The sequence below is a fragment of the Gopherus flavomarginatus genome, chromosome 1 (genome assembly GCF_025201925.1).
Source record: "Gopherus flavomarginatus isolate rGopFla2 chromosome 1, rGopFla2.mat.asm, whole genome shotgun sequence".
Taxonomy (NCBI): Eukaryota; Metazoa; Chordata; order Testudines; family Testudinidae; genus Gopherus; species Gopherus flavomarginatus.
In genome coordinates this window covers 49,883,781-49,899,677 of record NC_066617.1, presented here as the reverse complement: position 1 = coordinate 49,899,677, position 15,897 = coordinate 49,883,781, and the positions used below count along the sequence as shown (strand labels likewise).

The window sequence follows — 15,897 nt, the reverse complement described above, 5'->3', positions numbered from 1 at the left end:
ATTGTCCTAGATGCTGCAGAGACATAGAAAATGACAGTCCCCGCCCCAAACCGCTTGCAATCTAAAAAACAAGACATAACAGCTGTATGAGATAACAGCTTGGGCGGGGTGTGGGTGGGAAGTCAGAGTAAGAAAAACAGTAGGATGGCTGTTGAGTTTTATAGGTGGGGCTGGTAGCACCATCTGTTGTTAAGATTGACTGACAGCTCCCATTATGACATCCTTTTTAGTTGCTCATAATTTGCTGAAATTTTCCATGCCAGTGTTCTGCCGTAGGCTGAATTTTGTTGGAAAGTTTCAGCCAAAATGTTTCAGCCATTTTTGAGAACGAGACTGAAAAAAAAATTCTGGCTACCTTTGCTTTGATAATATCTAGTGTCCCCATGCTGTGGAGCAGGGTCTTGAAATTTGGCATGGGGTATGGCCTTTGTGTCATGGATGTACCTTTTGTGTTCCTTGTTAGTCTTCCCAAATTTGGCCAAATTATAAGCCTCTGAAAAAATCACAGTTCACATATGCTCAGTGGAGACTTATTAGAGTTTAGAGGCTAAAATCTCCAGAGATTCTGTCTTCAGTGGGCATGCTTGAGCCTTTCACAGCTCATAGTGCTGAGCAGACTGCGCACGTACCTTCCCTACAGTAAGTGAGAGATGTTCTATATCTCTCCCTGGGCTAGATGGATGCAGTTAGACTTTCCCTGGGTTTGGCTGCTCTAGGCTGGGGCTGGGCACCAGTACTGAGAGCAGGGAGCCTGTCTCTTCTGTGCTTTCAGTGGTCCCCTTGCTGGCAACCAGGCACCATGGAGAAGTAACAGCCAGACTGGGAGAAGGAAAAGGAGTAGATTGGGATAAGGAGCCTGGCGGGGCTGGTACTGAAATGGGTGGGAAGAGAGCTGTGACTGGAAGTTGGACCTGGGACTAGTTGGACCAGGAGACTGGGGCTGAGGACTGGAACTAGGAGCCTCAAGAGGGGAGGGTTAGCTGGAATAAACTGGGAAAGGAGAATGGGAATAAACTGGGAAAGAGAGAGAGACTGGGACATGGTGAGGGAAAGAGGAGGCGAGATTGAGAGCTAGTTGGCAAGGTGGGAGGGGAACACTAAGATCAGATGAAACGCTGAGGGGAGGAGGAAGACTAGACAAGGATATTAGGACTAGCAACAAGTGGGTTGGGATGGGGAGAGTGGAGACAGATCTGATGACGAGCTGGGATGTGGAGGGAGAACTGGGACTCATGGAGTAAAGAGACTGTGACATGTCAATAAAACAAAACTTTTCACAAGAGGCAACTAGCATAACATATATATAACATAACATAAGAGTGGCCGTACTGGTTCAGACCAAGCGGCCATCTAGCCCAGTATCCTATCTTCCAACAGTGGCCAATGGCAGGTATCCCAGAGGGAATGAACAGAATCATCAAGTGATCCATCTCCTATCGTCCATTCCCAGCTTCTGGCAAACAGAGGCTAGGGACACTAATGGCATACTGGTCTGTATTAGTAGGAGCATTGCCAGCAGATCGAGGGAAGTGATTATTCCCCTCTGTTCGGCACTGGTGAGGCCACACCTGGAGTATCATGTCCAGTTTTGTTCCCCACACTACAGAAGGGATGTGGACAAATTGGAGACAGTCCAGTGAGGGGAAACGAAAATGATTAAGGGGCTGGGGCACATGACCTACAAGGAGAGGATGAGGGAACTGGGGTTATTTAGTCTGCAGAAGAGAAGAGTGAGGGGGGATTTGATAGCAGCCTTCAACCACCTGAAGGGGGGTTCTAAAGAGGATGGAGCCAGGCTGTTCTCAGTGGTGGCAGATGACAGAATAAGATGCAATGGTCTCAAGTTGCAGTGGGGGAGGTCTGAATTGGATGTTAGGAAACACTGTTTCACTAGGAGGGTGGTGAAGCACTGGAATGGTTTACCTAGGGAAGAGGTAGAATCTCCATCCTTAGAGGTTTTTAAGGCCTGGCTTGACAAAGCCCTGGCTGGGATTATTTAGTTGCTGTTGGTCCTGCTTTGAGCAAGGAGTTGAACTAGATGACCACCTGAGGTCTCTTTCAACCCTAATCTTCTATTATTCTATGACCATCACTGCCCATCATGGCTAATAGTCATTGATGGGTCTATCCTCCATGAACTTATCTAGACTAAACGTGTGCACCTCATATTCTGGGTGCCTGACTTGAGACTCAGGTCCGATTCAATGGGATGTCAATAGAAGCTGTGATTTGACTATATATAATACTAAGTGCTCTGAAAACCAGGCCCCACATGTCTCAAATTGAGCACCCAAAATTAGTGGACACTTCTGGGTAAGTTTTGACCTTATTCTCTCTGTGCCACAGCTCCCCCATCTGTAAAATGGAATTATAGCTCTCCTTCAACTCACTGGGATGTTGTTATGCTAAATTAATGTTGGTGAAGCACTTGGATACTATAGTCATGAGTGCTATGGGAATACCATGAGGAAATTAATAATTCTCTCCTCAGACCAGGGTTTGAATAGTCTGCACTAATTAAGGCCTAGGGCTACATATTGAACAAAGAGGCTAAATCAAACTATTGTTGAGCGCCATCCATTCCATGCACTGAATAAAGCTGGCATACTGTGGAAAAACTAGTATGTGCTCGTGTAATTAGAGACTATCATAATGCATATGCACAAGAGGTCCAAATAAAAGTTGCACAGGGAACCTTAATTCTGGCATTTCCTAACTTTTTAGTGCAATAAGATTTATCTTCAGCAAAATGGCCACACAACCTGTAGGACACAACAAAATGCAGCACTTCTTGACACAGGAATCAGTTGTAGAGACTAAGACAGGAAATGCAGCCAGGTATAGCAGCATCAGTCCTGTATTTATTTTCCAGTGGCTAGACTGTAGCAGGGCTATAAGGACGAGTAAGATTCTGCACAGCCACACTGGGATGTGGAAGGGAGTAAAGTCCATACAGATTGTAGGACCTGCCCAGATATTGGGTCCAGCATGATGAGGAGGGAGTAGGGGCTACGTGCCTGATTTCCCCATCTACCCACCCTCAAATCCTATGATAGTGATAGGCACAAGGAACTCAATGTATTTAGTTTCACAAAGAGAAGGTTAACGGGTGACTTGATCACTGTCTATAAGTGCCACCATGGGCAACAAATATTTGATAATGGGCTCTTCAGCCTAGCAGACATGGGTTTAACAAGATCCAAAGTTCAAAGCTAGACAAATTCACACTGGAAATAAGGTACACATTTGCAATAGTGAGGATAATTAATCATTGGAATAGCTTCCCAAAGGCTGTGGTAGATTCTCCATCACTGGCAATTTTTAAATCAATAGGATGTTTTTCTAAAACATATGCTGTAGTTCATATAGGAATTATTTTGGGGAAGGTCTGTGGCCTGTGTTTTACAGGAGGTCAGGCTAGATGACCACAGGGGGCCCTAAGTTATTTCTTGTTATTAGCTAAAATAGATAAGGTATCCTAAATCCTGCCTCAGCCATCACTGAGGTACTACATCGGTGATTACTTTGTCCTTTAAAATAGTATTGGAGACAGTGGATCGTGTCCTGGACCTCATCACTGCTCATATATCAGGTTCAAGTATATCTGTTTCCCCCAGTGACAGCTGTCTCTTTGATATGTTGCCTATTTAGCCTGTTAATCGACTTTTCATCTGCATTTGGAACTGCTTCTAGTGTAGTGTAGTGTCAGATTGTTGATGGGCCCTCAAAGCTGGGATGCTTTTTTCTTTGCATTCACTAACTTTTGGTCTTGTGTTGATCCCTGGAGCCAGATCCCAGTGAAGCTGGGCAGAGAACTGTAGTTCTGTTTTACAGGGGAGTTCAAAACTTTGGGAGGGTAGTTCTGAACTGGAATGAAGTCAAATTTCAAAATCTCAAAATTCTTCATGAAACAGAATTGCCATTCTCCACCCAGCTCTCATCTTGACATTAACCTGAGACCTGTCCCTGCATGACTTCCATACGGGGAACTTCCATTGAAACATTGGCACTTCTGTGCACAGAGGGTGGAATTGACCCCAGTGCAGAGGACCGGAACAAGACCTGTTGTGAGAGCTTAATAGGATTTCAGTCATGTTCAGCTCTTTCCACTCCTTCTGCAATCCTTGTCCTTCCAGACCAAAGCCAGGGTAGGTGTCTGCATTCCCAGCCCCTTTTAACTCGACAGGAACCTCTGGGTGTGGGGTGGCTTGATTCTCTTTTTGAAGGCAGATGACCAGTGTGACGCACAACACTGTTTCTTCAAAAACAAGATACTTAAATAGTAGAGTAAAAGCACAGAGTAAAAAGGAGATTTACAGACAAAACAAAGTTAACCACATCTCTCTCTTGTCTAGGACTGATCTTTGCTATAAGCTTACCAGGCAGGCTGTCTACCTTCAGTTTCCTCAGAGAGAGCATGTTTCTAGTCCATCATGCTGGGCTCCCGTGTCATGCATCTCTGGCTTAAGTTTGTTCGTCATCAACTTATTCCCCTGGTGAATGCATTTCCCTACTCCCAGCAAAACCAGTCTGCTTGTTACCCGGGGTTCTTTCAACCCAAAGCTCTTGGTAACTTTTATTCTATGTGAGGAGGTGTCAGGAAATAAATCAGGGGAGACATGGCCGTCCGACTGATAGGTGTCTGACACAAACAGGACAACACAAGAGTGCTTTCACTTAAAGCTAAACTTTACTAGTCTCAAGCACTTACACACATCTGCAACAAGATTAGTAAAATATCCCCAGCCCTTGATAATTACCAAAGCTGAGTGTGGCTCTCGAGTGACACCGCGGCAGCTCGTCTGCTGGTGGGGAACACAAGATGCATCCAGAGGGAGAGACCAGTCCCAAAGAGTCCCCAGACGAGTCCCACTGTCTCAAGCTTTTTCCCCTTATTTATACACTAGTAATAGAATGACATGTCCCTTAAAGAAACCTTGTTAAGTAAGCAGTTTCAAGCAGGAGTTTCCTTCTGATTATTGATTAACCAGGTGTGGGTTTTTCCAGAGTCTGCAGCTCTGAGACCCCAATAGACATTCCTGCTCTTTTAAAATGCAGGTATCAGCAACTTCAACACAATTCTTATCAGGAAGGATGCGGGGTCAAGCTGCCCCTTCTGTGGCACCCCAAAAACCTCTCCCCTCCTGCCTTGGTCAAGCTGAGTTTGCTGAATGGCCAATTTACAGCTTGCTGACTAGGTTGCTTTTTAACAATAAGCCAGAGTAGTTTTAAGCACTTTACTGACAGGAGCAGCTCCAGACATTTCGCCGCTCCAAGCACAGCGGCATGCTGCGGGGGGCGTTCTGCCGGTCCCGCGGCTCCGGTGGACCTCCCACACGCGCACCTGCAGAGGGTCTGCTGGTCCCGCGGCTCCACAGAAGCCGCGGGACCAGCGGACCCTCCGCAGGCACGCCTGTGGGAGGTCCACCAGAGTCGCGGGACCAGCGGACCCTCGCAGCCATGCCGCCAAAGGCACCCTGCCTGCCGTCCTCCCGGCGACCGGCAGAGCGCCCCCCGTGGCATGCCGCCCCAAGCACACGCTTGGCATGCTGGGGCCTGGAGCCGCCCCTGTTTACTGGTTTGCCAAAGTCTCCCTGTACATGCTCACCGCTTCGAAAGTTCAGATATAGGCCATCAAATAGCTCCATGTATTGTGGCAGCTCTTAAACCAAGACTTTATTGAATTCTCTATCTGGGAGGATGTTCTCAGAGCACAGACAACCCCCAAGCAAAATACATATTCAAGTGTGGGATGTAGAAATCATATTTTGGTAACAGATCATAATATTTCATAAAAATGGGAACATCTATCATATGAGGATCACAGTAACCTTTCTGTGATCCCACATTAGCATGGCCTTACCAAATTCACAATCCATTTTAATAAATGTCACAGTCATAGCATTTAAAAAATCTGGAATTTCACCGTTTCAGATATTTAAATCTTAAATTACACGGGGTTGTAACAAAGCATGAATATGTATTTTAAAATGGTAAAATATAAACATGTAAAGCCCTTTAGTCAGCGTTTCTCAGACTGGGGTCCCGACGCTAAAGGGGGTCAGAAGGCCATTGTAAAGGCGTCATGGTATTACCACTCTTACTTCCATGCTACCTTCAGAGCTGGGTGGCCAGAGACTGGCAGCTGCTGGCTGGGCACCCAGCTCTGAAGGCAACAGTGCTGCCAGGAGCAGCACAGAAGTGAGGATGGCATATTATGGTGCCCAGCTCTGAAGGCAGCGCAGAAGTAAGGGTGGCAATACTGCAACCCTCTAAAATAGCCTCAGGGTCTTTTGGGTCAGGACCCCCAATTTGAGAAACACTGCCTATAGCATAGAGTAAAAGTACACAAAAGACCGGACTTCCTAAAGGAGACCAGATTTCGTGGTCTGTGATGTATTTTTCATGACCATGAATTTGGTAGGGCCCTATATATTAGCAATAGCGGTAGTAAGGTGGTCTGAAAATTTCCAAGATTTTGAAATTGTGTCAAAGAACATGGAGGAAATTGTGCAGAAATGTTTGCAATTTTTCTCTTCCCTTTGCTGACCAGCTCTAATTATCCTTGTTTCTGGCAACATTCACAGCATGCTAGGTGCTCTGCAGACAGGCAAGATTAAATAGTCCATTTTCAACTGCTGCATTGACTTAATCTCTTCAACTTGCTTCTGCATCCCCTCCAATCTGGCTTCCACCCTCTCCATTCTACTGAGAATATATTTACCAGATGCTCAAATTACCTCTTTCTCCCCAAGCCGCAGGGCCTTCACTGCATCCTTTCTGCTGCCTTCTTTAGTGTTGGTCACGCCTTTCCCCTTCACGCCTTATCCTTCTTTTGCTTTCATACCCATGTTCTCACGTGGTTCTCCTCCTGTCTCCCTTACTGCTCTTGCAGGTGCTCTTCTGGCAGCTCTTGTCCTCCTTTCTCTGCAGGTTTCTCTTTTAGTATGTTCCTCTTCTCCCCCTGCACCTTATGTCTTGCCTACCTTCTCTGCTCACCTGGTTTCTACAATCTTCTACATATGGATGATTCAGAAGTCTATATCTCAATGCTTGCTCTGTCCCATTCCATCTAGTGCCACACACCTGCCTCTCCTGCATATTGCATTGGAGGGCCTACTGACAGCTCACACTCAACACAACCAGAACAGAGCTCAAATCATTTACCTCCTACAACCTTCAGTTTTCCTCCTTTCTTCTTTCTTTCTATCACTCAGGATTGCAATCTTGGTGTCCTCTCCAATTCCCTTCTCCTTCTCTGCACATATCTAGCCTGCCTAAATCTGGTGGTTTCTTTTAACATAATCTTACTAAAATCTCCCTTTCTTTCTATCCTGATGGCTAATGTGCTTGTGAAGCCATTGTTATTTCCATCTTCCTTCGTGATACCCAAATCACTCGCTTCTAATCCATCCAAACACTAAAGCCAACATTATCCTCGCCTTTGGATCTGACCATGTCACCTCACTCTTTAAATCAGCCCACCAGCCATTGCCTGTTGTATCAAGTTTAAAGTTCTCATCCTAGCCTTCAAGAGCCTGCCTATCTCCACTGCAGTCTAGAACCAGAATTTGTCTCCCATTGATGTTCAGTGTTCTCCTTCACTTGCATCACTCTGGCCCTGATGACACCTTCCTTTCCTTCTGCCACTCCCATCTTCGTACCTTCTTCTACGCTGCTCTTTATGTATGGAATACACCCCCTGTATCCATGTGCTAGCTCCCTCTGCCACTAACATGCACACACACACACACACACACATTTTTATTAAAGTATATCTAAAGATTCTCTTCTTCTATAACACCCACAAATAGAAAAAATGGAAAATATTAGATTAAGAGGGTCGGGAGGATAAGAGGTTTCTCCAAGGTATCTTCCTCCTCTAGATCTCCCAGTGGATCTTGTCTGTGTTAGAGACTATAAACTTTCTGTGCAGAGCACTTTCTTGATAACTGAATCATACAGGGCTGAGCACATTGTTGGCACTTGCAGAAGAAGAAACATTTATACGTGCCCATAACTCACCCTTTTGTAGTGCAATGTTATTACTGCTCTTCATCCTAGAAGTAGCACTTTGGTTGTTTATTCCTTTGCTTTCATCGTGACCAGACAAGTCAGTGGGGAATCAGAATTGGGTCTCAAAGAAGAATAAGTCATTGTTTAATAACAAGCTCAACTTGTCATCCTGATCTAAGTTTCATTAAGACATTGTAACTGACGCTTGGAGAGAAGGGCAGGTCGGAGTTCTCCTTCTCCAGTGCTAAAAACACTGGGTTAATACAGTTTCAGAAGACCAAGAAGCAGGTTGTGGAAAGTTTTTTCTTCTTCCCTGAAGGTGAACCCAGGTCCTGGCACAGAGCCACTTTGCTCTGCAGCAAAGAAAAAAGAGTAAGTTACTTGAAGTGGGCTATATAAAGACAGGGAAAGACTACCTGTCATCCCTTTCATGGTAAAGCAGGCTGGGAAAGGAGAGGAGTCTGGATCATTTAAAATACAGATACTTCTCTCTCTCTCCCTCTCTCTCTCTCTCTCTCTCTCTCTCTCTCTCTCTCTCTCTAAGAATTGTTAGGCAGATAGAACCAAGGCAGAAGGAGTCATGTGCTGGTCTGAGAGTCACCCAGCAGATGGATCCTATGGGGAATGTAGATAGAGGCTCAGAGAAGCTCATCCATTTGGACAGATTTGGGGGCTTTAACTACTGCTGTATCATGGACATTCTTGGGATTTCTGTCACTTTGTATGTTGGGGAACTTATCTGTGTATTAGACATTGGTATGTCCCATGTTGCAATAAATAACTTGGCCTACATTTTCTGAAGTGATTTTGGGTGCCCAGCATGAATGGTGAACACCCATCCTCTGGAAATCAGGTTGTTTTCAGGTGTTTCATGTTGGGCACCCAAAAATTGAGGCACCCAAAATCGCTCCATTTCTGTGCTCCTTTATCCCACCACGGAATTAGAAGCATCCGAACACTGGTGCAAACTTTACCACATTCTTATCCTTGATAATACACTGATTGTAAGGAAATAGTTTTATGAAGACCTTGTGTATGAGCTGAAATTATTGCCCATTTCTTTGGAGAGAGGCTAGATTCTTTGAACACCTCATTACTTTCTCACATCATTTCTTGTATTATAAATACTTTTAATTCAAAAGCTGTTGTAATTCTGTTGTGTGAGGGATTTTTAAAATTTCTCTTTCCCTTTGATAAGAGAGACATCTCATTTTGAAATTCTGTGGTCCCCAGTACAGCTGAAGAGCACAACATTAATCATCTGGTGGCATATTTTAGTGTTTGGGATAATTCAATAATTATCTTCAAGTGCAGTTTGTGATGTTACATATTTGATGAAACAGTTAGGGATAAACGTACTTTAGAGAAATAGAGCTTTCAGTGTGCATTGAGGAATTGCAAGCAGCTACTGTGTTTATTATTACTGTGAAATAATTGCATTCTCTCTTTCTATTGCAGTATCTACTAGAGATGAAAAGCTTAATACTGCCCCCTGAACATATTCTGAAGAGAGGGGACAGTGAAGCAATAGCATATGCTTTCTTTCACCTTCAGCACTGGAAAAGGGTAGAGGGGGCACTGAATCTCTTACATTGTACGTGGGAAGGCAGTAAGTAATTCTCTTTCTCAGAAACATTTTACAGGAATTGAAACAATATAACCACATATTTCCATGAAGTATTATGAGTAAATAATCATTTATATGATGCAGCGCCTTCCATCTAAGACCCTCATAGCACTTCAAACCATTAATGAACTAAACTTCACAGTACCTCTGGGTGGTAGATATGTATTCTTGTTTCATTCTGTAGATGAGTCAAGTTGCCTTTCTTCAGGCCATGCAGAGAAGTTTTTGGCAAAGTTGGCAAGAGAACACAGGAGTCCTGATTCCCAGCCTCTTGCTCACACCAGTAACCACTCCCTTTGTGGAAAATTAAACATTAACAAACCCTGTCAATGACCTCTAATGAATTTTGGACCCTCAAATTCTGTGCTCATTACAAAGCCAAATATTGCCTAGAAAATATACCGCTAACAATGAGGAGACTTTTATGATAAGTTTGTATAAGCTATAATATTGTTGTTCAACAGAACTACGTAGGTTTTTTGTTGAGTCTTATTGACACAGACCCCACATATAGCCCCTTTGTGTTGCTACAGAGATGCAAAGGGACTGTAAAACTATCTGAACTGGACAGCTGAGGGTTCCCCAACATGTGTGGAATCCCTTTATAACACCTCCTTCCTACTCTGCCCCTGGTGTAAGGAGCAATAGGGTGCAGTGCCAGTGCCACTGTGCTCTGGTGATCCCCAGCTGGCATAATGTCAGAGGAACCCTGAAGTCCGCTGAACTCAGTGAGTTTTAGGAGCATAAGGAATGTGGGATCATGCCCCATGGAACTATGTCTCCAAATTCAGGGCCAGGATTAATATACTCTAGTATTCCCCCCAGGGACTGCATTAGGGTGACTAATCTGAAGTTCAGTTTTACCTTTACCATTGTCAGTTTGCAAATACAGACTTCCTTCATTTAACTAGGAGGAAGAAAGCAAAGCCTTATGCTTAAGGCACAGCACAAAGCCTCAGGAGATCTGGGTTCTACTTGCTGACACTGAGCAAAATCACTTATCTTCTGTACCTCATTTTGCTCACCTGTAAAATGGGGATAATAATTTATTTCTTCACAGAGGTCTTGTGGAGCTTAGTTCATTAATATTTGAGAGACTGATACTGAAGACACTATAAAATACACAGTGTATTATCATGATTAAACCAAATAAATCAACATAATGTTTTGTATTCAGTGAGCTCTATTCTTTCCACCCTGGTGATAATACATTTGAAATATTTTGTGTGTTTTCAATAACTGTGTTGAATTTTAATTTTGTAAAGAGTTTTCGCCTTTATAACCACTTGAAAAAGAACCCCCAAGAAATTAAGAAAAAAAGTGGTGTTTAGAATGACCTTCGGTGAAATTGTCTGTAGTGACTTTTTTTTTTGTAATCACCATTCACTTGAACTTATCTGCTCTGCTCTTTTCTGATTTCCCTCATCTTTGCAGCCTCCCTATGTTCCATTCTTTCTGTCCTGTTTTTTTCTCTACATTATGTCTTCATTCAGACCTCACCTTTAAAGTCCCACCATGCCTATCACACTGATAATCCACCAAAGAAATACGTTTTACACAAGCTTAATTAAAGTCAATCATCCTCTCATAAACCATTGGCCTGAATTTTGTCTAATCTAGATTGTACAGTAAACTCTTTGGGAAAGGGATGCATCTGTGTCTATGTATTCTAACACTCCCTGCAAACCGGTGATGCTCAATAAATAATTCAGTTTCCTTGCTGTGTGTGGTTTGCTCCATTGTGTTTGCCCCGCATGTCACACACACACACACACACACACACGCACGCACGCACGCACGCACTTCAGTATTCTACTTGTTCTCTCACTACTTACTTATTTATCCCCAGATCAGTCCCCTCCATGTTTCCTTTGTCATCTCCTATTCCTTCCCAATGGCTCACTTTTGACGGTATCTCTTCCAGAGCTGCCCAGAGGATTCAGGGGGCCTGGGGTATTTGGTGGCGAGGGCCCCCGCCGCTGAATTGCCACCAAAGACCCGGCACTTCGGTGGCAGGTCTCGGGCCGGAAGGACCCCCCACCGCCGCCGAAGACCCTGAGCAGATGAAGCTCCGGGGACCCGGGCCCCGCGAGAGTTTTCCAGGGCCCCCGGAGCAAATGAAGGACCCCGCTCTAGGGGCCCTGAAAAACTCTAGTGGGGGCCCCTGTGGGGCCTGGGGCAAATTGCCCCACTTGCCCCCCACCCTCTCGTCTTTTCCTCTTCTATTCTGTATTGTTTCTTTTCCTCCACTCACCATTTCATAGCAATTGTGTTCAGAAAGGCATTACCACAAGATCATATAATTGCTCATAGTAATTTCTTGCTCGAGTTCCTATTGAAGCATTGTTTGCTTTGTAACAATGGGACCTCTTTCTACAGTTTGACTATTTTCTCTTTTTCTTCCCTCCACCGCTACTTGAAAATGTATTTTATCCTACACTTGGGGCAATACAAATAATGGCCACTCATTTCCAACTTCTTCTGAAAGGAACAGCCATAATCCGTTTTGCATTTCAGAGAAATGTAAAAAATAGGCCAAATCCTGAGGGCCTTATTCAAATTTTTACTCCTTCCTCACTCAGGCAGATTCCCATTTATTTTAATAGGATTTTGCCTAAGTAAAAACTGAGTCAGAAGCTCAGTATTTGGCCCTATATTAGTATCTTTCAGTTTCATATCTCTTCTCTAATTAATATTCTTTATAGATGTTGTAAATTAAACATTTGATTATCTTGTGTTATATCATTCTGTCAATTTCATGTCACTTATATGCAAACAGCTTCCTTGGCATCTCTGTTCTACCAAAATTTAAACTCATATGAATCAATGCAGAGGAAGAAAAACTTAACTGGGTCCTAATTCTTCCTGGCAGTGTACAGTACATTGAATGCAGCAGTGAGTGCAGTACTTGATCACTTGCTGATGCTCTCTGTACCGATATCTATCTACATAGCAATAATATCTTAAAATTATAGCATGCCATTAAGTTACTTAAACTACCAGCCCCTGTCACTTTACCAGCTTATATGTAGAAAGTTAACGCCTGAAAATACATATTACTAAATTTTATCTGGGTGGGACTTGGACAAAGTTAAGTGCTAGCATTTCTTAAAGTAAATTACTTCGTGGTACATTTTCACATTTGCTTCTGGGAGGAAAGCAGATTGTTCCTTCTATGGCAAGCTCTAACTGAAACATGTCTAGAAAACCTCATTGGCCTAGCAGTCAGGAGGATTTGTGGTATTTTTAACCACAAAATAATTGTAGTGCCCCCTCCCCCAACTGCACTCTGCAATTCAGAAAAGAGTTAGTTTAAAAAAATAATAATAATTGCATTGGAATATTGGTCATTTCCTGGCATTGTTTCAGTTTTCCACCAATCAAAATGCACTTCCATTTGCAATAAAACTCAAAAGCCCAAATGATGCTATTTTTGTTTGGCTTGATGCAGATATTATATGCAGAAAAGTCTTTAACTGCAAATACGTCTGAGTTTCAAAGATTTCCAAGATGAATGACTCCCACCCACCACCACTATCATCACACAAGAATCAAACCAGATACTTACTTACACCACACTCCCTCTTGTTTAATATGCAGCTGGTGTTCAGTTTTATTAGGCTTCTGATTTGACAAGTTGGGGAAAGACAATTCACCGAACAACAGACATGTGACTGGTGGTCAGACCGCTGACACTATGTATCCAAGTGCATCTGTTGGGTCAACTCCGAGAGGAGAAAAGTAGGCTACTGCTCCAGTCATATCCAGCAGGAAGACATACTGTGCAAATCGGTGGAAAGAAAGGGAAGTTGGCACAGCCCCCGATACCCTGCCCAAACGCTATCTCCTGTGCCCCATGCCAGCCGTGTGAGGTTTACTACAGCTGCAGGCCTACTCTAATCTCCACAGGGAAGAAAGGGGCAAGATTTGTGAGAGGCTAGTTGAGAGAGTATGTTAAAGTATTTGTTTGAAATTCCTGCTCCCTTCAGCTGCTGCTAAGGTCCCAACCACAGAGCAATTCCCTGGCCCAAATTGCCTGATTTCCTCAGTGTTGGTTGTGGTAGTGCAGAGATTCCACATATAGGAATGAAGAGTCAAAGGGTAAGGATTTGGTCCAATGAGGGGTTATTTCATGTGCAAACTAACACACCCTTTACTTGCTCCCAGGAAAAAACCACATGGAATCTGGGCTTAAAATAAAGTATAGTTAATTAATTCATAGAATCACAAAAATGTAGGGCTCGAAGGGACCTTGAGAGGTCATCTAGGCCAGACCCCTGCACTGAGGCAAGACCAAATAAACTAGACCATCCCTGGCAAGTCTTTTCTAACCTGTTCTTAGAAACCTCCCATGATGGAGATTCCACAATCTCCCTTGGAATCCTATTCCAGAATTTAACTACCCTTCTAGTTAGAAAGTTTTTCTTAATATCTAAGGATATGTCTACACTATGGGCTTATTCCGATTTTACATAAACCGGTTTTGTAAAACAGATTGTATAAAGTCGAGTGCACGCGGCCACACTAAGCACATTAATTCGGTGGTGTGCGTCCATGTACCAAGTCTAGCATCGATTTCCAGAGCGTTGCACTGTGGGTAGCTATCTCGTAGCTATCTCATAATTCCCGCAGTTTCCCCCACCCTTTGGATTTCTGGGTTGAGATCCCAGTGCATGATGTTGTCGCGGGTGATTCTGGGTAAATGTCATCACTCATTCCTCCCTCCGTGAAAGCAACGGCAGACAATCATTTCGCGCCCTTTTTCGCTGGATTGCCCTGGCAGATGCCATAGCATGGCAACCATGGAGCCCGTTTTGCCTTTTGTCACTGTCACCGTATGTGTACTGGATGCCGCTGACAGAGGCGGTACTGCAGTGCTACACAGCCACATTCATTTGCCTTTGCAAAGTAGCAGAGATGGTTACCAGTCGTTCTGTACCGTCTGCTGTGCCATTGTAAATTGGCGATGAGATGACGGTTATCAGTCGTTCTGTACCGTCTGCTGCTGTCATGGGTGCTCCTGGCTGGCCTTAGCTGAGGTCGGCCGGGGGCGCAAAGACAAAAATGGTCAATCCCTCCTTTATGGTTTATCTAAAAATAGAGTCAGTCCTGCCTAGAATATGGGGCAGGTGTACTAGAAAACCAGTGTATCAGAGAACCAGAGAGCACAGCCGCTCCGTGTCAGATCCCACAGAAATGATGAGCTGCATGCCATTCACGGGAAATGCCCCTGCAACAACCCCACCCGTTGATTCCCTTCTCCCCCAACCTTTCTGGGCTACCATGGCAGTGTCCCCCATTTGTGTGATGAAGTAATAAAGAATGCAGGAATAAGAAACACTGACTTTTTAGTGAGATAAAATGAGGCGGAGGCAGCCTCCAGCTGCTATGATAGTCCAGGGAGGACATTAAATGGTGGGGGGGAGAGGAGCCCAGCATCCCGCTGCTATGGTAGTCCAGGCAGTACAGAATCTTTTCTTTAGACATTAAAGGGGGAGGGCTGATGGAACTCAGCCCCCAGTTGCTATGATGAGGACGGTTACCAGCCATTCTGTACCATCTACCGGGAATGACTGGGAGTCATTCCTATTTTTACCCAGGCGCCCCCAGCCGACCTCACCCAATGCCAGCCAGGAGCACTCACAGGATGATGATGATGATGGATAGCAGGCATATTGTACCATCTGCCACCAGGAAGAGGAGGGGAGAGGATGCTGCTATTCATTGCCGCAGCACCGCGTCTACCAGCAGCATGTAGTAGACATAGGGTGACATATAAAAAAGTCAAGAAATGATTTTTTTTCCCTTTTCTTTCATGAGGGTGGCTAAATTGACGACATATACCCTGAAACACCCCAGACAATGTGTTTTACCCTGCAGACATTGGGAGCTCAGCCAAGAATGCAAATGCTTTTCAGAGACTGCGGGATAGCTGGAGTCCTCAGTACCCCCTCCCTCACTCCATGAGTGTCCATTTGATTCGTTGGCTTTCCGTTACGCTTGTCACACAGCACTGTGCTGTGGCCTCTGTCTATCATAGCCTGGAGATTTTTTCAAATGCTTTCTCATTTCGTCTTCTGTAACGGAGCTGTGATAGAACAGATTTGTCTCCCCATACAGCGATCAGATCCAGTATCTCCCATACGGACCATGCTGGAGCTCTTTTTGGATTTGGGACTGCATCGCCACCCGTGCTGATCAGAGCTCCACGCTGGGCAAACAGGAAATGAAATTCAAAAGTTCGCTGGGCTTTT

The 15,897-nt window shown here is 44.3% G+C and overlaps 1 protein-coding gene across 6 annotated transcripts in view; it reads left to right on the top strand.

Moving 5' to 3' along the window:
• The window catches only part of ST7 (suppression of tumorigenicity 7), a 235,557-nt gene that overhangs the window by 202,613 nt on the left and 17,047 nt on the right, over positions 1 to 15,897 (top strand). For 5 of the 6 annotated variants that reach the window (XM_050936217.1, XM_050936222.1, XM_050936220.1 and 2 more), the window contains exon 12: positions 9,475 to 9,625. In XM_050936217.1, coding sequence (XP_050792174.1) covers positions 9,475 to 9,625 — 151 coding nt within the window. The remainder of the gene's footprint in view (positions 1 to 9,474; positions 9,626 to 15,897) is intronic. The other variant, XM_050936218.1, reaches the window with a different exon arrangement.